The sequence below is a fragment of the Anguilla anguilla genome, chromosome 1, assembly GCF_013347855.1.
Source record: "Anguilla anguilla isolate fAngAng1 chromosome 1, fAngAng1.pri, whole genome shotgun sequence".
Taxonomy (NCBI): Eukaryota; Metazoa; Chordata; class Actinopteri; order Anguilliformes; family Anguillidae; genus Anguilla; species Anguilla anguilla.
In genome coordinates, this window is record NC_049201.1 from 56,663,069 (window position 1) to 56,685,656 (window position 22,588).

Consider the following 22,588-nt stretch of genomic DNA (forward strand, 5'->3'; position numbering starts at 1 on the left):
CTGTGCTTAGCTCTGTGTGTTCTCTGTGAGAAACCGCATCATAAAGCATCACCACTTTTGTAATGCTTGTTACTGTAAAATCCATTGAATTACACAAAAATCATTTTTTTAAATAAACTGGTAGTGTGGCTTTATCAGATGTTATCATTGTATATCCAGCGGATTTACTGCACGGTCAATGAGACCTGTTTGTGCCGCTCACGGACGCTCACAGTAACATTTTACTGAAATAGTCATAAATATATTTGTTACTATTGTTGACTGCACTACTTTGAAGAAATTGAGTTCTTGAATGCAATGCAACATTGTATTTCCCTACAGCATGGTTTGCAAGCAGCAGTTCTAAGATGTGCAAGATGTGATTTGCATCCCTGGAAATATGAAGTTAATTCCAGTCATCTTTTTAAAAAATCCAGGATGTTGCATTTGGTTTAGGCTGTGTCCGTCAATCTGTTTGCTTCAAAGGGGTCAGTTAACAGTGTTTTTCTTTACAGGAAGAAATTGAATCAACAGTATTCTGATTGCAGCTGAATTGTTTGGTTTTGTTTTTTGTGGTATATCCTGATCCTGATCCTGAGTTCGGATTTGATGTTTAGGCTTGTGCTAAGATGACTATGTTATTTTTGGAACCTTTTTAAAAGCTTTGTTTTCTTTGTCCGTAGATCCTTGGTTGACATACTACCTCAGAAAATATTACCTAATGTCATGTCTGTATAGGCCTCTATACCACATCTATTCTTCACAAGTGATTAATGCTGTCTTCCTCCCTTTTTTCAATATCTCCAGTACCTTGCAAGCTTTCTTTCGCTTTAAACGTCAGTTACTGGAGCAGTTGTAGACATATTATGGATTTAGTCAGTCTGGGCTTTCCTTTCCCATCCTGAATGCAGTCACTGGGCGAGGGAGGTAGCCTAATTCTGTTTAACATTCATCAGAATACAGAAATGATGTCCACATTTGGGCCTTTTTAATTGGAGAGATTAGAAGACAAATGATTGGTTGAATTATAGCAAAATGGTTTGATGAAAATTAAATTGAACATGTGATGTAGACTGATTTATTATATTTATTTATTTATTTATATATTTATTTTATATAATATTTAAAATGTAAAATAGGCAGCCATTTGGCAGGAATAGGCATCATGCTGTGTATATCATACTTTGGGTAAATTAAAGCATTTGAAGTGTCTGCGTATGGCACTCTGGCTGGACGCAGGTGTGACGGATGTTGACCAGCGTGACTTTAAATCGTATTCGAAGTCTGACTGTCCTGGGCCAAAAACAGTGCTTCAGCTAATTTGCCATGATCTATATTCTGAGTCAGGCTTTTTGTTTTTTTGTGGATACAGCAGCACTCATAGTTCATTTTCTATCCCAGTTTTTACACTGTTGTTCATTAATATTTCTTATTGCTGCTTTATCCAATTCAATGTGCAAATACGGCAATGTGCTCATGCAGCATTTTTGTTTCTTACTATTGGGGATCTTTCAGGCTTTTCCAGTCCCAATAGTCACCTGGCCCATATTTGAACCTACATGAGTTGTAGGCTATATGATCAGAAATGAGCTGCAACCATTACCATCTTGTCTTTATGTATGCTTATGTTTTTCTTGTTGGGACCTGATGCTTAGACTCCGTAATTGCTGCTTGCAGCAATCTTTTTTTAATTCTTATTTGACCTCTTTTGGTCACTGTACCCAAATTTGGAAGTGAGGACAAGCATTCTCTCCTCTAAAACACATAATTTCAGGTGCCATCTTCTTTTCAGTCTACTGGTTATACTTGCACAGACATTGAGTCATAGGAAGACACCTCCTGAGTAGATTATACAGGCGATGTAGAGAGGGTCGACGGTGTGCGATTAGATAAAGACATCCTGCTGACTGAAATCTCCCCATCCCTGGTGATGAAACAGCCAATTATATGGCGCCCTGTGGGGTTGCCAACCCCAGCTGACTTTGAAATGGTTTTTGGATTAGACACTAAATCCTGGGGCCTATCCAGACACTAGAACAGTGCCCTAGCAGGATGGCCTACCCATCAGCCCCCAGACCAGATTTCTTCAAACTAAAAGCAGCCTTCACATTTTAATAGTTATTCCACTGTCCTACTTTCTGAATGGATATGGATCTTGGGATGGAATAGGTGATGTGGGAGGTTCGATAGATCTTCAGGAAGCATACTTACCAAAACAATGCACTCCTAAATCCTAATGCCTCCACAGCTGTTATGGAAAAGACAGGAATGCTCTTTCCTGCTTTGTGCCACCGGCTGTCATGCCTCCTGGAGCGAAAGCAGAATTTTAGAATTTGCGTGTGTGCGTTTGTGCATGTTGGGGGTCATTATGTCTATATGACGAAATTTGCTAACTGAAGGGCTGGGACGAAATGAAGGAACAAGAGCAAGAGCTTTGTGCTCCATTCCTACTTTCCTTAAGGCCAGCTGTGCACCCCTCCCTGTGGCACCATTCTATTCCCCCTCCCCATGCACACACACTCCAACACCCCCCCACTGTACTGCACCACACTGAAAGAAGTGGTTATGGCGATGTAGGGTGAAGGGACTCCACCTCAGCCCCAGCCCCTGATCAGGGTCTGTTCAGACCAGAGGCCCAGGATTGGTCTCCTAGCGCGTGCCAGCGGAAATAACGATTTTTGGGCTTCTCGGCACAAATAACGACGTCATAAACCTGTTACCTCGAAGGACTGCGCTGTAATGTTTGAAGAAGAAACTCTGATGGAGTTTTGCTGTATGGAAACTGGGGAACTATCATCCACACTGCATATTATTTCTAGTTATTTTGAGAATATGAGGAATAATTTCATACATCAAAATGCCTAGGATGATTCTTGAATCGTGATGATTTTGCATTCTCACCTTGATGCTGTAATCTAACTAATTCTGCAGTGCAACTTTTACAAAGATTACATCTTCTGCATCATGAACTGGAGACTTCTGTCCAATCTTGCATTTTCCCTGTATCCATTGCACGAGAGGCCGATCAGGAAGTGATACGATTGGCCTCCAATCTCGCCCATTGAAAATAGCAGCGTCCCATCGTCCATTTATATACTGTCAATGGCCCACCCACACCCATTGTCTTTTCCTGTGCACGTAGCGCACCTCACTTTTCCTACAACATGCTAATACAGGCTGTGTTCTTGGTTCTCAGACTGCGGAAATCGGGTGACTCATTTCCCCTCGTTCTCAGGAAGGCGTCTCAGGAGACAGAACGACGCGTTTGTTTCCTCAATCCAGACGTCACGTTGGGTCAGAACAGCGTAGCTGGGAGGGTCCAATCCACGTACTTTATGCTCTTCCATCTGTTCAGCTGAACACTGCATGAAAGCCAAGAAATGCACGGAGATCCATTCAGCATCTTAGAGCATTATTTAATGTCCCAATGCCTGTCTTCACAAGGCGAGATAAAACAACTTGTCTTTAGATTTGATACTTGTCTCTGTAACGGGCGATCAGGAGCATTATTGGTACTGTCGATGCCGTTTCTCTGTCGTGGTGAGTTTATGGTTAATCCCTTAAACGACTGCAGTCACGTGTCTTCATTTGCCTTTTCCTTATTGAACTTGTCCTCTAGATTTTGTTGAAAGTTAGTCTTTACCTTCCTTCCCTGCTATACTTTCATTTGCCTGGTTTCTCTCGTTATGTGTAAACGCAATTTTAACTGCACAACTTTAATGCAATAAATGCAGTAAAGTAAATTTCTTCATATTCGTCCAACATATGATGCATTCCTCCAACTGAAGGTGCATCAGTTTTTCCCCAATAATTTTTTTCAGCCTTGGTGCTACGCACCCAAAGACTCCTTAACAGATGCAGCATGCTGGGTGGCATATTGGATTTGTCGGATGGTGCAGCAGGCTGTCTGCAATTAAAATTTGTGTTCAGATTTTTGTTTGCTCTGTATATTCAAGACTTAAAACAAAATGATCACAAGGAGAGGATGATTTAACTTAACATGCTGCCTTTATTGGATAAAAATAAGCTGTTTAACCTATGCCTCATTATAATTAAGACTCCACAATTGCTTACAGATAATTTTTAACGATGTTACAAACCTGACAGATTTTTTTTAGAACATTCAATAAAAATATATGATATAATTCATTTACATTAGATTCAATTACAGTTCCAGAGAGTTGTTGGGGTCATATATTTCTGAAGCATTGCTATTGGAGGTAAAAAATAGGGACACACCTGGCAGCACATTTACCAAGGTTTTATGTACCACGTGCGTTATTGTTAATGATCCTCTAACCTTTGCAGAATGTTAGCAGATACCGATCATTGGCCGATATATCTGTGAATCTCTTGCTCCTGGTTTGGTTTAATGCTCTTTCAGTGTAAATGTGTGCCGTCTATTCAGAGCAGCTTCAGTTCATGGCTCAGTGTGGAAGGGAGGAGGGGGTCCAGTTTCACAATGCACACATCTGTTATGCGCCGCACCATTTTATGGGGGGGGGGGGTTTAAGTAGATGGATTCGGCTAACAAACAGAATCATTCTTATCTCACTTCCAAATTGCGCAAATAAGAAAGGTGTCGCCGTGGGAGACCGGCGCATAAACCCAGCCAGCCGGCGCTTTGTAATGACCCAGCCGGCGGCGGCGCTTTGTAATGACCCAGCCAGCGGCGGCGCTTTGTAATGACCCAGCCGGCCGGTGGCGGAGCGGCTCGCGGCGCTGTGACTCTCGGCGCGCTGGCGGTAAGGGAAAAGCATCGCGCCGACTCACCCAGCCGCCGCGCGGCGGTCTGTTGGAAAAACATTCCCGGGAATGTGACAAAAGCGCCATCGCGTTTAACACACGGCCGGTGGAACTTTTCAGCAGGCCTGACGCCGCTGGGGCACGGTGGCTGGGCCTGACGCCGCTGGGGCACGGTGGCTGGGCCGCCCCGCTGGGGCACGGTGGCTGGGCCGCGCCGCTGGGGCACGGTGGCTGGGCCGCGCCGCTGGGGCACGGTGGCTGGGCCGCGCCGCTGGGGCACGGTGGCTGGGCCGCCCCGCTGGGGCACGGTGGCTGGGCCGCACCGCTGGGGCACGGTGGCTGGGCCGCCCCGCTGGGGCACGGTGGCTGGGCCGCCCCGCTGGGGCACGGTGGCTGGGCCGCGCCGCTGGGGCACGGTGGCTGGGGCACGGTGGCTGGGCCGCACCGCTGGGGCACGGTGGCTGGGGCACGGTGGCTGGGCCGCGCCGCTGGGGCACGGTGGCTGGGCCGCGCCGCTGGGGCACGGTGGCTGGGCCGCACCGCTGGGGCACGGTGGCTGGGGCACGGTGGCTGGGCCGCACCGCTGGGGCACGGTGGCTGGGCCGCACCGCTGGAGGCGGGAGAGAGACGTTCCCCCCCCCATTCTCTGTGATTGGCTGTGGGGATTACTGAGCTGTAAGCTTATTCCCGCTGTCCATATCTATGATCATTTATCCTGATGTCATTATCATTATTTTTGCACGGACAGAGACAAATGGAATGCTGTCGTGGGCTAGCCAAGGGGGGGAGGGGAAGTCATGCCTAAATCCTCCCTAGAGCCCTAGGAAGACATACTAGCAGTCACATGGTGTAATGACCCATGAATTATCAGGCTTCGCATGAGAAGACATGACATGTAAAAGCATTCATTTTGTTTACTTGAAGAGAAATTATCCAGATAAATCAGATCTGGTGGCAGATTTCCTTAATATGTAAAGTGCAAGCTTCTGTTCATGTCTTTCTGATTGGGACGGATGATAGTTTTTGGTCATAGGTTGATATTCTGAACCTGATTACATCATGTGGACCAGATCCAATCAGATGTGCGCGAGGGGGTGTATGCTTCTGCCCAACGTTGTGGCTGTACTAGGATGCCTTTGGCTGACTTTTCTGTCTGAAACATAATTTGGAATGTATGGCAAAAGGATTCACAGTTTTCAGGATATCAGTTTTTTTATAGGCAATAGAGACAAAAATGTGTTTTGAAATCTGACTCTAGGCCTATACAGTGATTGATTTCTGCTGATGACACTGATTGGCCAGTGTCAGTCAGCTTGTTTCCCTGTTCTAAATCGGCCTCTGGTTAGAGGGAGGTCAGTAGTGCAGATTTGAGTATTCCTGTTTCGTACATATCCTACATCTTAAAATTTTGCAGTTACGATATTCAGTCTCTTTTACCATCACAGGCTCTCAGTGTTGAATTTGTTTTGCTTGTTGCCTGTTAACATTAAGCCGACTGAATACAAATTCTGTTGCATTCGTTTCTGAAGCCAAAGGAATTGTGTAGGGAAGGAAAGTGCATCAAATATTTTCTTTTCTCAGTGATTACTGTGTTCAGTTTAAATTACTGTCATTGTAAACATTTGAATAGAAAGTTTTGGAATTCAGCTGTATTTTAAATCTTTGTCCTTACATCCTGTCCACAGGATGATTGCGATCATGGGTCACCTCAGGTTTACCTGCAAGGTTCTCCAGATTCCTAACACGTTTTTTCCATCGCAACCCCGTAGAGCTAGCTGGCCTTGGGTAACGAACATATTCCTCTATTGGTCGGGCATTTGTTATTCGAAGTCCGCCGTGCTCTGTGTCTGTGTGAACTTTACCAGGGCTAGAACAACAAAATGGGTGGGAAACTATACGGTGCTGCTATATGGTGTACCCAAAACCCAGTGACATCATCTAGCAGAAAATGTGTTTTTGGCCTTTCTCCCGAGAAAGCGAAGCAAGCCCTATAGCAATCTCCATAGAGTGTGAAATTGAGTTTTATTGAACGGACACTGGGGTTGTGGGGATGAAGTGGAGGAGGTGAAGAGACCAACCCCGTGGCATGTCCCGCAGTCAGGGGGAGGAGGGGGGGGAGAGAATCACGCTGCCTCCTGCTCTGTCCTACAGCCACTGCATGTGGGGTAAACACACTCACTGATCTGAGAACAGACGCAGTGCTCCTGATGCGCATGCACTTTGGACTGTCCTCTTCCATTCGCTGTGAATTCACTTATTTAGGCTCTTTTCTTCCACTGACACAGACCTGCTCCTGAGGGAGGTGCCTATTCAGCACACCTGCTGTGATAAAAGTGATGGTTTAGTATAGACCTGCTCTGATAAAGGTGATAGCTTAGTATAGACCTGCTCTGATAAAGGTGCTGGTTTAATACAGACCTGCTCTGATAAAGGTGATAGTTTAGTATAGACCTGCTCTGGTAAAGGTGATAGTTTAGTATAGACCTGCTCTGGTAAAGGTGATAGTTTAGTATAGACCTGCTCTGATAAAGGTGATAGTTTAGTATAGACCTGCTCTGATAAAGGTGATAGTTTAGTATAGACCTGCTCTGATAAAGGTGCTGGTTTAATACAGACCTGCTCTGATAAAGGTGATAGTTTAGTATAGACCTGCTCTGGTAAAGGTGATAGTTTAGTATGGACCTGCTCTGATAAAGGTGATAGTTTAGTATAGACCTGCTCTGATAAAGGTGATAGTTTAATACAGACCTGCTCTGATAAAGGTGATAGTTTAGTATAGACCTGCTCTGGTAAAGGTGATAGTTTAGTATAGACCTGCTCTGATAAAGGTGCTGGTTTAATACAGACCTGCTCTGATAAAGGTGATAGTTTAGTATAGACCTGCTCTGATAAAGGTGATAGTTTAGTATAGACCTGCTCTGATAAAGGTGATAGTTTAGTATAGACCTGCTCTGATAAAGGTGATAGTTTAGTATAGACCTGCTCTGATAAAGGTGCTGGTTTAATACAGACCTGCTCTGATAAAGGTGATAGTTTAGTATAGACCTGCTGTGATAAAGGTGATAGTTTAGTATAGACCTGCTGTGATAAAGGTGATAGTTTAATATAGACCTGCTCTGATAAAGGTGATAGTTTAGTATAGACCTGCTCTGGTAAAGGTGATAGTTTAGTATAGACCTGCTGTGATAAAGGTGATAGTTTAGTATAGACCTGCTGTGATAAAGGTGATAGTTTAATATAGACCTGCTCTGATAAAGGTGATAGTTTAGTACAGACCTGCTCTGATAAAGGTGATAGTTTAATACAGACCTGCTCTGGTAAAGGTGATAGTTTAGTACAGACCTGCTCTGGTAAAGGTGATAGTTTAGTACAGACCTGCTCTGGTAAAGGTGATAGTTTAGTACAGACCTGCTCTGGTAAAGGTGCTGGTTTAATACAGACCTGCTCTGGTAAAGGTGATAGTTTAGTACAGACCTGCTCTGATAAAGGTTCTGGTTTAATACAGACCTGCTCTAATAAAGGTGCTGGTTTAATACAGACCTGCTCTGGTAAAGGTGATAGTTTAGTATAGACCTGCTCTGGTAAAGGTGATAGTTTAATACAGACCTGCTCTGGTAAAGGTTCTTTTTTAATACTGACCTGCTCTGGTGGTGTTGGCTGCATGTCCCCCTCTTTGTTTACCATTCAAATAAAAGCTCTCTGGATGCCGATGCCTAATTCGCCATTGTTGTGGAGGATTGGACTTGCTTTCTTCTCAGTCCAGTTTAAACATATGCACACACACACACATAGGCTACACCTGCCGTTTGTTTGTCTTGTGAATAACTTGTGATAGAGAGAGATCGATATGCAGTTTAATGTAGTGGCACAAATGAAAAAGGAACTTCGAGACTAATTTATTAACAGCATTCCTGCAAATTGAGCATGACTGATGAAATGGCATGGACCTGCCATGTAAACGGCAACATCAGTCACCCCTTAACCCTGTTCCCTGCTTTATGACGGCCTCCTCTGGGCATGTGTACACTCCCGCAAGGCGTTCTGACAATTTGGAGAAAGACAGTGCGGAGGGCTGTAGATCAATGGCAATAGACAACTGTATAAATCCTCACCTGATCTTGTGGAACTTTAATAGCTTTGGCCCTCTGCCGCAGTATGTACACACACACGCACACACACACACACACACACACATACCCGTCCATTCCAGTTTTATATTGGGTCTGTGAATGGGAGGAAATTGAATTGTTTTTCTTTGTCATATTTGCGATGAATGTGCGGACAGGGCTCGTTCATCTGAACGGAGGCGAGCTGTAATCCTGGGAGTGTGGATGAAAGAGCGGCTGGGCTCTGAATTAGAATCCATCAGAAACATGCCAGAAATGACCTATTGCCTTCCCGTCCTGAGCCGCTCACTTGTGACCCGCCCAATACCCCCCGCCCCGCCTCCCCCCCCCCGAGCAGTGCTGCCCCGACTCCACAGCTTCTTAATCAAGTGCAGTCTCATTCCAGCGCTTCACTGTGTGCCTCAGCGAGGCCGGCGTCCCACACTGCAGTGCTGCACCCTGTGACCGGCCGCATGGAGGGGCGTGGCAGCGGGACACAGGCTGAGTTATCTATTTTGTCGTGAAATCGTTTAGTTACCCCGTGTTTATACCACAGCATTCCCGTGGCTCTCTCTCTGGAAGTCGTTCATTATCAATGCATGGAGGCGACCCACGTAATTCATACTGCGCCCTGCCAAACTGCTTACAGTAATTGTCCTTGACCCTCTGGCTTGGCCAGCAAGTTCTCGTTTAGGTCACGGGGCATATCTCTTTGGTCGTGGTGTCATGTGGTGTACAGCAGCAGTGCAAGGTAATTAGGCCTGTATGGAAAAGGTGCTAGGAGTCATTAATGTTATTCTGTGTTTGTGCAAATAAATGCTAAATAGAAAAAATAAAACTAGTTAAAACACATTTTTATTGCTTGCATTTAACGGTGTATTTCACATGGTCCTGTAAATGCCTGCTTTAAAGTTGGCTGGTGCATCATTCCTAGTGCACTCCACGAGAGAGCACCAATTCTACCTAATTAACTTGTTTGTTTCTCATACAACCTAGATAATTAACTGCTTTAGCGAATCATTGTGATCCAGTCTTTTTGTGTTTTTGGCATTTAAAAAAGAATCTGTAACATTGTTGGCTGTATTGAAATATTAGCTATATATAGAAATATTGGCATTAGAAATGTGTTTTAAGTTTCCCACTGGAAAAAGGATAAGTTGCAGATACCTCCCACTGATGATGACTGTAACATTAATGAGGAGAAATGTTTTGTTTTATTCTATGGTGTTATGCCTGGCAGCTTTGAGTACTTTACTCATACTGTGCTTCACTGATAAAGCCTTTTACCTTGTTAATCTGACTATGCTTTCTGTGATGAATTACCTGCTAATTTTTAACTTTGTCCTTTCATTTCGCTTTTAGATATTTAGGTTTTAAAAACATAGCTACTGTTACACCAACACAAGATTAAACAAAAAGGGACACATTTATTCCTCGCCCCTCCCCTGGCATATTGGGTGCATTTGAGCTGTCGCTTTGCTCGGCCCGATGTGAACCGGCTCGAGCCTTCGCTCTGCGCTGCGGGTGCCGCCGTGTTCAGCGCAGAGGGGCATCATTAACACCGGGACCGCGTCCAGGCCTCTGCTCCGTCTCTTCCCCTGTTCCTTTGTACCTGCGGTAAGAGAGAGCTGATCAGAGGCGGGGCCAGAGACGCAGGCGCGCAGTGGGAAGCGCAGCGCCAGCGCGGTCCCACAACCCCCCGGGCCAGAGCGCGGCCCCAGGCTTCTGCACAGAGAGAGCAAGCGGTGCCCAGACTCAGCACTCAGAGCGGCATCGCAGGAGTATTATATGTACATTACAGCAGCATCGCAGGAGTATATATGTACATTACTGCAGCATCGCAGGAGTATTATATGTACATTACAGCAGCATCGCAGGAGTATATATGTACATTACTGCAGCATCGCAGGAGTATTATATGTACATTACTGCAGCATCGCAGGAGTATTATATATACATTACAGCAGCATCGCAGGAGTATTAGCCTATATGTACATTACAGCAGCATCGCAGGAGTATTATATGTACATTACTGCAGCATCGCAGGAGTATTATATGTACATTACAGCAGCATCGCAGGAGTATTAGCCTATATGTACATTACAGCAACATCGCAGGAGTATATAAGTACATTACTGCAGCATCGCAGGAGTATTATATGTGCATTACAGCAGCATCGCAGGAGTATTATGTGCGTTACAGCAGCATCGCAGGAGTATTATATGTGCGTTACAGCAGCATCGCAGGAGTATGTGCATTACAGCAGCATCGCAGGAGTATATAAGTACATTACTGCAGCATCGCAGGAGTATTATATGTGCATTACAGCAGCATCGCAGGAGTATTATATGTACATTACAGCAGCATCGCAGGACTATTATATGTGCATTACAGCAGCATCGCAGGAGTATTATATGTGCATTACAGCAGCATCGCAGGAGTATTATATGTGCATTACAGCAGCATCGCAGGAGTATTATATGTGCGTTACAGCAGCATCGCAGGAGTTTTATATGTACATTACAGCAGCATCGCACAAGAGCTGCATGCATATTGCAGCAGTGATGCTGAAATGTTGCGTTAGCATTATTGCTAGCTAGCTGGATCTGTCTTTGTTTGGTGTCAGCCCATTGGAGGGGTTTTCCCAGCCCTGTCGTGTGGGTGAGATGATCGCTGGCCCTTCTGCGCCAGGGACTGTGCTGTTAACATTACAAATACAACACAGCTGCAGTTACTGCACTGTTAATATTACAAATACAGCACAGCTGCAGTTACTGCACTGTTAATATTAGGAATACAGCACAGCTGCAGTTACTGCACTGTTAATATTAGGAATACAGCACAGCTGCAGTTACTGTGCTGTTAACATTGGGAATACAGCACAGCTGCAGTTACTGCACTGTTAACATTGGGAATACAGCACAGCTGCAGTTACTGTGCTGTTAATATTACAAATACAGCACAGCTGCAGTTACTGCACTGTTAATATTACAAATACAGCACAGCTGCAGTTACTGCACTGTTAATATTAGGAATACAGCACAGCTGCAGTTACTGCACTGTTAATATTAGGAATACAGCACAGCTGCAGTTACTGTGCTGTTAACATTGGGAATACAGCACAGCTGCAGTTACTGCACTGTTAACATTGGGAATACAGCACAGCTGCAGTTACTGTGCTGTTAATATTACAAATACAGCACAGCTGCAGTTACTGCACTGTTAACATTGGGAATACAGCACAGCTGCAGTTACTGCACTGTTAATATTAGGAATACAGCACAGCTGCAGTTACTGTGCTGTTAACATTGGGAATACAGCACAGCTGCAGTTACTGTGCTGTTAACATTGGGAATAGGGCACAGCTGCAGTTACTGTGCTGTTAACATTGGGAATAGGGCACAGCTGCAGTTACTGTGCTGTTAACATTGGGAATAGGGCACAGCTGCAGTTACTGTGCTGTTAACATTGGGAATAGGGCACAGCTTCAGTGACTGTGCTGTTAACATTGAGAATACAGCACAGCTGCAGTTACTGCACTGTTGACATTGAGAATACAGCACAGTTGTTATTGCTTTGTGCAGTGGTACTGCTTCTTATGCAGGTGTCTAATACATTCACACTACTTCAAAACAAAAGATCCTGTCTGCTAATAAAGGCGTGAGCAATAGCTCATTCGTGTAGGAATATATGCTAGCACCTTGCTCCCCGTTCTCTATTGGTTTCTCTCTCCCACTCTCTGTCCCCGCTTCGATCTCCCCATTTCAGTCTTTTATTCCTCCCCGTCCCCATCCCCATCCCCCTCCCCCTCCTGTTTCTCTAATTCAATTTCCTTCCTTGCCTCCTTTCTCTTTCCCTACCCTTTAATTATCATTGTCTGACTAGAGGTTAATCTTGAAATTACATCTTTGCTGTCTGTTTTTCTGTTAAATTCATGCAAGCGCACATTCTCTCTCGGCTCGCAGCAGTAGAAAAGCCCAGTTTGATGTTTTTGTGTCCTCTAGGTAATGTCAGTGTAGGCTGGAGGGACACTGAGGTAGCCGAGTCTGCTGCAGTTGCACACAATGCACATGGTGATTGCTGTGCTGTGCTCATGATTATGACTGCGCTGTGCTGTGGACATGATGATGACTGTGATGTGCACATGGTGATGACTGAGCTGCAGTGCTCATGGTGATGACTGAGCTGTGCACATGGTGATGACTGCACTGTGCTGTGCGCATGGTGATGACTGTGCTGTCCTGTGCACATGATAATGACTGTGCTGTGCACATGGTGATGTCTGCACTGTGCTGTGCTCATAGTGATGACTGTGCTGTGCACATGGTGATGACTACACTGTGCTGTGCTCATGGTGATGACTGTGCTGTGCTGTGCTCATGGTGATGTCTGCACTGTGCTGTGCTCATAGTGATGACTGTGCTGTGCTCATGGTGATGACTGTGCTGTGCTCTGCTCATGGTGATTACTGCACTGTGCTGTGCTCATGGTGATTACTGCACTGTGCTGTGCTCATAGTGATGACTGTGCTGTGCTCATGGTGATGACTGCACTGTGCTGTGCTCATGGTGATGACTGCTGTGCTGTGCTCATGGTGATGTCTGCACTGTGCTGTGCTCATAGTGATGACTGTGCTGTGCTCATGGTGATGACTGTGCTGTGCTCATGGTGATTACTGCACTGTGCTGTGCTCATGGTGATGACTGTGCTGTGCTCTGCTCATGGTGATTACTGCACTGTGCTGTGCTCATGGTGATGACTGTGCTGTGCTCTGCTCATGGTGATTACTGCACTGTGCTGTGCTCATGGTGATTACTGCACTGTGCTGTGCTCATGGTGATTACTGCCCTCTGCTGTGCATATGGTGATGACTGTGCTGTGGTGTGCTCATGGTGATTACTGCACTGTGCTGTGCTCATGGTGATTACTGCACTGTGCTGTGGACGTGGTGATGACTGTGCTGTGCTGTGCTGTGGACGTGGTGATGACGGTAGATGGGCTGTATTTCTGCAGTTAGCAGTAGATGCTGTGGAGTTTGGCATGTGCGTCCTGCCGATGTCCAAATGTGAAATGTCTGGACAAAGCCATGTGACGTGTGCCTGCTGAACAAGATGTGTTTTCTCTGGTGGGGGTGGTGGGAGCAGGGTCGTTTTTGAAAGCGCTCTGTGGAGGCCGCTCACCTACACCAGGAGCAAGCTCTCGTCTTTCAGAATTTCAGTCTGAGTGAGCAGCTGGAAAATGGAGGAGTGTAAAGCAGCCCTGCACCAGGGCTGAAGTTTCAGCTCCTCAGGGCCGTTATTTTAACAGCTTTCCTTTGAAAAGTGAAGCTACGTGAAGCTAGTTCCAGCCCTGAGTACTGTTTACTGGGTACCGTTGTGTAACCGTGAGGTCGTGAGAAGTGGATCCTTCTGCATGCGTATGTGTGTGTCTGGCTGTGGAAGTGTTCTCAGTGGCTTCCTTTTATTTCGTCCGAACGGTCTTCCATGTTTGGGGAAGTACACCTTGATCCATGTAAGAGACAGGCTGCACTGTGCCAATGTCACCCTGGCCTCTGCGTGACATGACCTCTATATTCTCTCTCAAGGTAGTATCTGGAAGTGTTCTTATTCCTGCTGCGCTGGCTCGGCTGATTGGCCACTCGCTTTGGCGCTGAGGGGTCCATATTATTAGGGACAAGTTTAATGTCAGGGGCCCCTGGTGTGTGATGAAGCCACACAAGACTCATTCTGAATGGGAAATGGAGCAGCTTGGATAAACAAGCCTGCTGCTTTCCTATTCTCTCTATCTCTCTCTCTCTTTTTCTCTCTCTCTTCTCTCTGTGTCCTTGTAATATCAGGTCTCATCCATAGTGGAGTTCCATGTTTGACGTTATTCTGAGGTTGTGGCTCGTGTGCGTGTGAGTGAGTGAGTGAGTGTGTGTGTGTGTGAGTGAGTGAGAGTGCGATGTTGTCAGTAGCTCTGTGTATGCTGCAATTTGCTCTCACTGTGCACAGTTTATGGTTGTTGATTTTAACTCCTATTTTAATACTTAATGTGAATTTGATTGTTTTCCCTCAGCAGGCTGCTCAAAGCCTTTGAGAAAGACATATCTTGTTGGTGGTGTGTAAAGATATGAAATATAAAAATATAATGCATTTCAGCCTTTGTTCATTTGTTCCTCTTCAGGAAAGTGGCACTATTGTATGTTCTTAGTGAAAGACGTAGAAGCTAAATTGTGAGAGGGCATAAAACAAAGGAACTAATTATATTTATCTGAGGCATCCACTCAAGACTGAAGAGCACTTACGAACTAAAATAATGGGAGAGGAAAAAAACAGACATTGATCTATGAAAGCAAACCTACCTTTAAACGCGTGTGTATTTGCTGTATTTAGTACCAAGCAATGGGTCCATCTGAAACAATTACAGGGCATATTGCGCAGAGTGCTCTCTAACACTCAAATGAAAAAAGCAGCGATAAGTCTTTTTTATATTGAGTGGGGGGGCTGAGGTGGGGACGGTTGGGGGTTCGGGGGGGGGAGCTGAGGTGGGTTACGGTTGGGGGTCCAGGGTGGGCTGAGGTGGGGGTGGTTGGGGGTCCAGGGTGGGCTGAGGTGGGTGCGGTTGGGGGTCCAGGGTGGGCTGAGGTGGGGGTGGATGGGGGTCCAGGGTGGGCTGAGGTGGGGGTGGTTGGGGGTCCGGTGTGGGCTGAGGTGGGGGCGGTTGGGGGTCCAGGGTGGGCTGAGGTGGGGGCGGTTGGGGATCAGGGGGGGCTGAGGTGGGGGTGGTTGGGGTTCCTGATGTCTCAGAGCTGTGTGCCAGCTGTTCAAAGGCACCTGTGGCCACTCTGAACAGCGTGTCCTGCTGCATTATTTATCTGCTCCTATATTATTCACTGTGTCCAAGGTGTCTTTGAAACCTCACGTGCGTATATCTGCCCAGGATCCGCTCATATAGCTGGGTGTTTACTGCTGTTTATGTTGAGACTCTTTAGCCTGAGGGTACAACTGCAGTGATGCAGGAGAGTAACCAAGCCTGCAACTTGTGGGTCGGTGCTGAAGCTGAGTGATGGGCATTTAGCAAACCAAACACTTTGCCTTTGGTTAATTTTCCAGAGGGACGTCTGAGTGTAGTGCATTATATGTCCCTGTTGAACAGAGGTTAGCATTAAATAGTGTTAAATAGGTATTGAAACAGGCAGTATAGATGGCGTTCCATAGGCATTAACACAGACAGTGTAGGTGGTTTCAGGTTGTTTTGGATGTGGCCTTGGAGCACTGTTTAATATCCTTAAATGACTTTAGTGTTTTAAAAATAGCAGCCTCCTGGATGGGGGTCAGAGTGGGAGTCTCAGGCTTCCTGTCTGGGCCCTTGCCCTTGGACTAACCCTGTGGCGCCTCTCTCTGTTCATTCATCTCCACACAGGCTGCTCACCTGGTCTGTGTGTGCTGTTGGCAGCAGTGTGTGTGTGTGTGTGTGCGTGTGTGCGCGTGTGTGTGTGCGTGTGCGCATACTAGGCTATGTTAAGAGTGTGCCGAGTGAACATTTACATCATTTCTGATTTCTGCATGGATTGGAGGTGTGGGTCTGAAATGGTGTTTGGCGTACCGCATACTGTGCAGTCTGTAATTATTTGGACAGTGATACAGTTTTTGTTGTTTTAGCTCTGTACTCCAGTATATTGGATTTGAAATTGAGAAAAAATTAATATGAGGTTAAAGTGCAGGCTGTCAGCTTTAATTTGAGGGTATTTACACCCATATTTGAATTACAGCTCTTGTAGGAATTACAACCCTTTTTTATACATAGTCCTCCATATTCATTGTTTCATTTCAGATCCAATGTGCTGGAGTACAGAGCCAAAACAACAGAAATTGTGACATTGTCTGAATACCTACAGACAGCACTGTATTTTACCCATTATTGGAGAGTGTTGTGCTTCTGCCTACCCATTTGGAATTGTCATCTCAGGCAGGGGCGGGATCCAGCACCTGCCAGTTGGCTTGCGAAGGCACGGCTTGGCCTCGATTGCCACAGTAATTCACACCGACTACTGCTGCCACTTCAGCATTCATATGCATGGTCGGGCCTGCCAGTGCCCACTTGACCTTTCAGTAGCTCGTCTCATGTCATCGAAGAAGGTGGAAGACCACTTCCATTGGATGATCAGGACTTTACTAAGCTTTTACACCATCCTTAAAAGCTGCTTCACCACCATTGCCCATGGGCACTATGTTAATCAGGAATTCAATTCAATTTTATTTGTATAGCTTTTTACAGAGATCTGTCACAAGGATGCTTTACAGAGTAGCAAGGCAAGAAACGAAGGAAAGAGAAAACATGCCACTGCAACTAAACCATTATCATAATATTCATTTTCATCTTTGCCCATCAGAAAGATAAATAGAGAGAGGAGAGAAAATCTCTTTCCTGAATGTTTTTGTTTCAGAGTTTAGGGTGTTCTTTACTTAGTCTGATTAAGGGGTTTGGGTTCTTACGTGTAGTCATGTAGCTGTGGAAACAAGTAAGATAGTTTTATTTTTCTGACTCTTTTTGGAAATTGCAAATTATAGGACTGTTGTAGGAAAGGCATTTGGGCAGCTATGAGCTTCCTCCTGGCAGCTTCAGCACTGACACTGAAAGCAGGTACATTGATGAAAATAAAGTAGATTTAAGTCTGGTTACAAATTGTGTGTGACGGTGTGCTTAGGGAAAGGATCGGAAAATCGAAAAGATTCTGGTCTTTGTTTCCAAGCACTTTATTACAGAGTGAGTCTCTATCTCTCTGTTTCCGTCTCTGTCTCTTTCTATCTGTTTCACTGCCTCTCTTTCTCTCTCCCCCTCTCCCTCTCTCTCTTTCTCTCCCCCCCCCTTCCTCTCTCTTTCCCTCCCTCTCTCTCTCTCTCTGCAGTGGCCGAGCTCTCACTGTGAGGCACTTAATCTGTAGGCTCTTACCGGTTTCCTTCTCTTCCATAGGTTCAACTACAGATCAACACATCACCTCACTACCAATGGCTTTTACGAGTTCCTCAACTGGTTTGACGAGAGGGCATGGTACCCCCTGGGCAGGATCGTGGGGGGGACTGTAAGTACACCCACACTCTACACACCCAATCTATACCCCAAAACTACCACCTCTGCTGTTTCAAATGCTATCTCAATGCCATCTTTTCACCTTTAACTTTATCTTTTAGCTTTATCGGCAGTAGCAAACTTCATGTGGTAATTTCAGTGAAGGTTACCTGCATAATAATCCCAAGTATTGATTAAACCTCTTGGTCCAAAAAATTAAGGGTACAGTACACCTTGATGAAGGGCAGGCTGATGTTAGCGTTAGGACTAATCAATTTCATTTCCTGTCTTTTGAGGCTTTCGGCAAATGCAAACATCTCGCTTTTGGTTGGTTTGTGATTGTGTCCATGGGCAGTATGGAAAACAAACCACTTCCTGGTATATGCTGCAATGCTTCATACTAAACGCATTCATTAGTCCGCAGAGCTGTTATTAACTGCTACAGTGACTGGTAAATTTCTTGTTTCTGAAAGAGTGAAATGAAGGCTGTGGTGGTGGGAAAAGGAGGCAGAAGCCTCACCTTTAAACCCACCATTCCTTCCCAGACCAGCTTCCCATTATTTTCCTCGATTAGCCAGCCACCAAGCATTACTTATCTGAATTTCTGAATTGCCAATAGGTACAGGGGCTGTGTGACTCTTCTCAGTGTTATTTTGTTAGTAGCATTATCTTTCCTCACAGAAAGCCTTCAGTGCTTACACTCTGCCCCCCCCCCCCCCCCCCCCCCATGCGCAGTAGCCTACATGCTGAGATACAGAATTCTGCCCCGCAGCTCTCTTATCACCACCGCATTTGTTTTCAGTGATTAAAGCAGTAATTATTTTAGGATGGGGGATGACAGGAGGGAATATTGTTTCTCTTTTGTGGTGAATAAGGACATGGCCGTCGCTCAGAGTGGGCGCAGTGGGCAGATCTGCCACAGAGGGGGTTTGGTGTTTGGCAAATCCAGCGGAATGTGAAAACAGACACGCGTGTCCTTAGCCGATTAGTTGAGTGGCAGTTCCTCCTCGCCTAAGCAGAACAGGATATGGACACTGTTGCTGTCTGATCTCTGGATCCTCAGCCTTCTTTAAGGTGCTGTTCTGGGCTGGAGTGAGCCCAGGGAGCATGTGTGCTTGTCCACTCTGAATTTCCTGTTTGCTTTGCATTCTCATAGAACTTTCTGTAAAACCACTCCTGCTAGGAGTGTACTTCAACTCAGTTCTTTAATACTCATTTTTGTCTTTTTTTAAAGATAAATTTAACATATTTACTCATTTGATATGTGTCTTAATGATGGTAATTTACAGAGAAACTCAAAAGTTGTTTTTTAGGAAGCTTTGGAGTCGTATTGAGGTTGCTTTGGCCATTTCGACAGATGCCATAATGCCTTCTAAGTAAAAATTATGTCTGAGCTATTTAACCTTTGAACGTGGATTGTATTTATGGTAACAGCATAAAATACTTTACTGCCTTAAAAAAATTAAGCAATTTCTCCAAATCCATAGAACAGTTAGCCTGTACCAAATGACTGTAAATGGAGAGCAAGTGTGATTGTAATTTAAATGAGAAAATAAAATGAATGAATAAGAACTACTGCTCTGTCATTTTATTTTTTTTATTGAAGTATCGATCAGCTATACATACAAGCATACAAGCTGCTTTGGAGCTACTTTAAGTGTAGCGTCTTGCATTAGACTCAGATCCCCTATACCAGCCTTAGTAAAGCCAGCAAGTCGTCAGAAATCTCTATTGAAAATGTTCTTCATCAAATACAATGGCTGTTTGGGCCAGTCAAAAAATATACACACAAAATAAAAACAGAAAGTGAAGTATCCCTTTAATATCGCTCTCAACAGTTCCTTCTGTAATGTACTGAAGTACCCAGTTTTACCGTTAGGCTGCAAAGACGTGCAAGCCATGGACAAGCGTCTCCTCTCATTCAACTTTTTCAGCATTTCCTCTTCTGTCATGGATTGAAAATCATTTAATGTCATTTATCAGTTTTTTTCCTTGTCTGTTTCTCACCGTGTCCCTCTTGCGCTCTCTGCCTGTGCGGTTCAGGTGTACCCCGGGCTGATGGTCACAGCGGGGCTGATCCACTATGTGCTGAACCTGCTGCACGTGACCGTGCACATCCGGGACGTGTGCGTCTTCCTGGCGCCTGTGTTCAGCGGCCTGACCTCCATCTCCACCTTCCTGCTCACGCGGGAGCTCTGGAACCAGGGGGCGGGGCTCCTGGCCGCCTGCTTCATCGCCATCGTCCCCGGTTACATCTCCCGCTCCGTCGCCGGCTCGTTTGACAACGAGGGCATCGCTATATTCGCTCTCCAGTTCACATACTACCTGTGGGTGAGTGCTGCTGCCTCTCTACCTACCTTCCCACCTGTGAGTGAGAACCTGTGTACCTGTACCTCTCTACCTGTGAGGGAGAACCTGTGTACCTGTACCTCTCTACCTGTGAGGGAGAACCTGTGTACCTGTACCTCTCTACCTGTGAGTGAGAACCTGTGTACCTGTACCTCTCTACCTGTGAGGGAGAACCTGTGTACCTGTACCTCTCTACCTGTGAGGGAGAACCTGTGTACCTGTACCTCTCTACCTGTGAGTGAGAACCTGTGTACCTGTACCTCTCTACCTGTGAGTGAGAACCTGTGTATCTGCATATCTCTACCTGTGAGTGAGAACCTGTGTACCTGTACCTCTCTACCTGTGAGTGAGAACCTGTGTACCTGTACCTCTCTACCTGTGAGTGAGAACCTGTGTACCTGTACCTCTCTACCTGTGAGTGAGAACCTGTGTACCTGCACCTCTCTACCTGTGAGTGAGAACCGGTGTACCTGTACCTCTCTACCTGTGAGTGAGAACCTGTGTACCTGTACCTCTCTACCTGTGAGGGAGAACCTGTGTACCTGTACCTCTCTACCTGTGAGTGAGAACCTGTGTACCTGTACCTCTCCACCTGTGAGGGAGAACCTGTGTACCTGTACCTCTCTACCTGTGAGTGAGAACCTGTGTACCTGTACCTCTCTACCTGTGAGTGAGAACCTGTGTACCTGCACCTCTCTACCTGTGAGTGAGAACCTGTGTACCTGTACCTCTCTACCTGTGAGTGAGAACCGGTGTACCTGTACCTCTCTACCTGTGAGTGAGAACCTGTGTATCTGCATATCTCTACCTGTGAGTGAGAACCTGTGTACCTGTACCTCTCTACCTGTGAGTGAGAACCTGTGTACCTGCACCTCTCTACCTGTGAGTGAGAACCTGTATACCTGCATATCTCTACCTTTGGGTCAGTGCTGCTCACTCACTACCTACCCCTCCACCTGTGAGTGAGTACCTGTATACCTGCACCTTTTTACCTGTGAGGGAGTACATATGCACCTTCATCTCTCCTCTTGTGAGTACATAGGGAGCACCGTAATGTTTTGGACCAAGTCATACTCATATATATATATATATATTTGATTTGTCTCTGTACTCCACAATTTTAGTCAAACAATTAGCTAAAAGTCAAATTGTTTCATTGTTTAATTTGAGACTTAATCTTGTGAGGATGTTATTTTTTTTTGCTTTATGCTTAGCGTGTAGTAGTATTGACTTGAGTTTCTGCCAAGGATAGCGTGGTTTTAAACGTTCTGAATGTAATGTGTACACATTGAATACTGGCTCTCTGTTATGCTGGAGAATCCGTGCAGTCTGTGTTGCTCCCCTGCACTGTAACCGTAGCACTATTTTGTTATCATGGGGGTATTTTTCTCCCAATTTCATTCTTAGGTTTCAAAATGTGGCGTGCTTACAGCGCTTAAAGCGAGTGACGCCCTGCTTTCCCCGGGAAGCCCACGCGCTGTCATCCAGCACACGGCTCTGGAACGCGGCTGCTCCACTGGCTACCGGCAGCCATTTGCAGCCCATCACCATAGCGATGGGAAATTTCAATACGCAATTAAAATGATGAAATCAGAGGGCGTGGGATGATATTGTTCACCCGCTGTCAAGTTTGTCACTGCAAGCTGGGAAAACTAGCCTGCAACCAAGCCTGTGGAATGCCTCTGGAAGTGCCTTTCCCTGCTTGAGCGAACACATCCAGGGATTCAGTAATTGCATTTTCTCCCCCATGCCCAGTTGAGAATCAGTGGACACACATCTGTGTGTTTGGCTTTCTGCAGGAAAAGGAGGGTACGCGTAGAGGAGGGTACACATTATTATGGCCCTGTAGAGTGGGACAAAGCGGTATGAACAGCGCCTGTTCATTGACTGTTCCTCAAGATGCTGTTTGCTTGAGGTTTGCTGGATTGTGCTGCTGTCGAATGTCCCAGTTGGAGATCCTGGGAGCAGGAAGTAAACATGCCCATTGTGCTGATTGGGTCTGGTGCAGGTGGGTGTGCTTTGTCAGCTGAACAGACATTCTGCATCGGCTAAATGCAGATGTGAAGCTCACGTTACACAATTTGCATTAAAACAACGCACGCGAACAAGTAATGGGGAAAAACAGCCGCTGTGCACTTTGAGAAAGAGAACCCAAAATGTCCTCCAATGACTTAGACAAATATCGGTTTTGAAGGGATGTAAGGGCGGATTCATTTGTAAAATGACTTCCCTTTATCTAGTTAAAATGCATGTAATGGAATAATGGAATGGCAAAACCTCATTAAGAAGAATGAAAGGGGTGGGTTTTTTTTTGAACATCTGCAGGGACTAAATGGAGTTTGAGTCTGCAGGTGTAA

The 22,588-nt window shown here is 45.6% G+C and overlaps 1 protein-coding gene across 1 annotated transcript in view; it reads left to right on the forward strand.

Annotated features, from left to right (window-relative positions):
• Positions 1-22,588, forward strand: part of stt3b (STT3 oligosaccharyltransferase complex catalytic subunit B) — a 61,310-nt gene that overhangs the window by 21,453 nt on the left and 17,269 nt on the right. The window contains exons 2-3 of the mRNA XM_035382169.1: positions 17,787-17,895; positions 19,926-20,213. Of these exons, the coding sequence (XP_035238060.1) occupies positions 17,787-17,895; positions 19,926-20,213 (397 nt within the window). The remainder of the gene's footprint in view (positions 1-17,786; positions 17,896-19,925; positions 20,214-22,588) is intronic.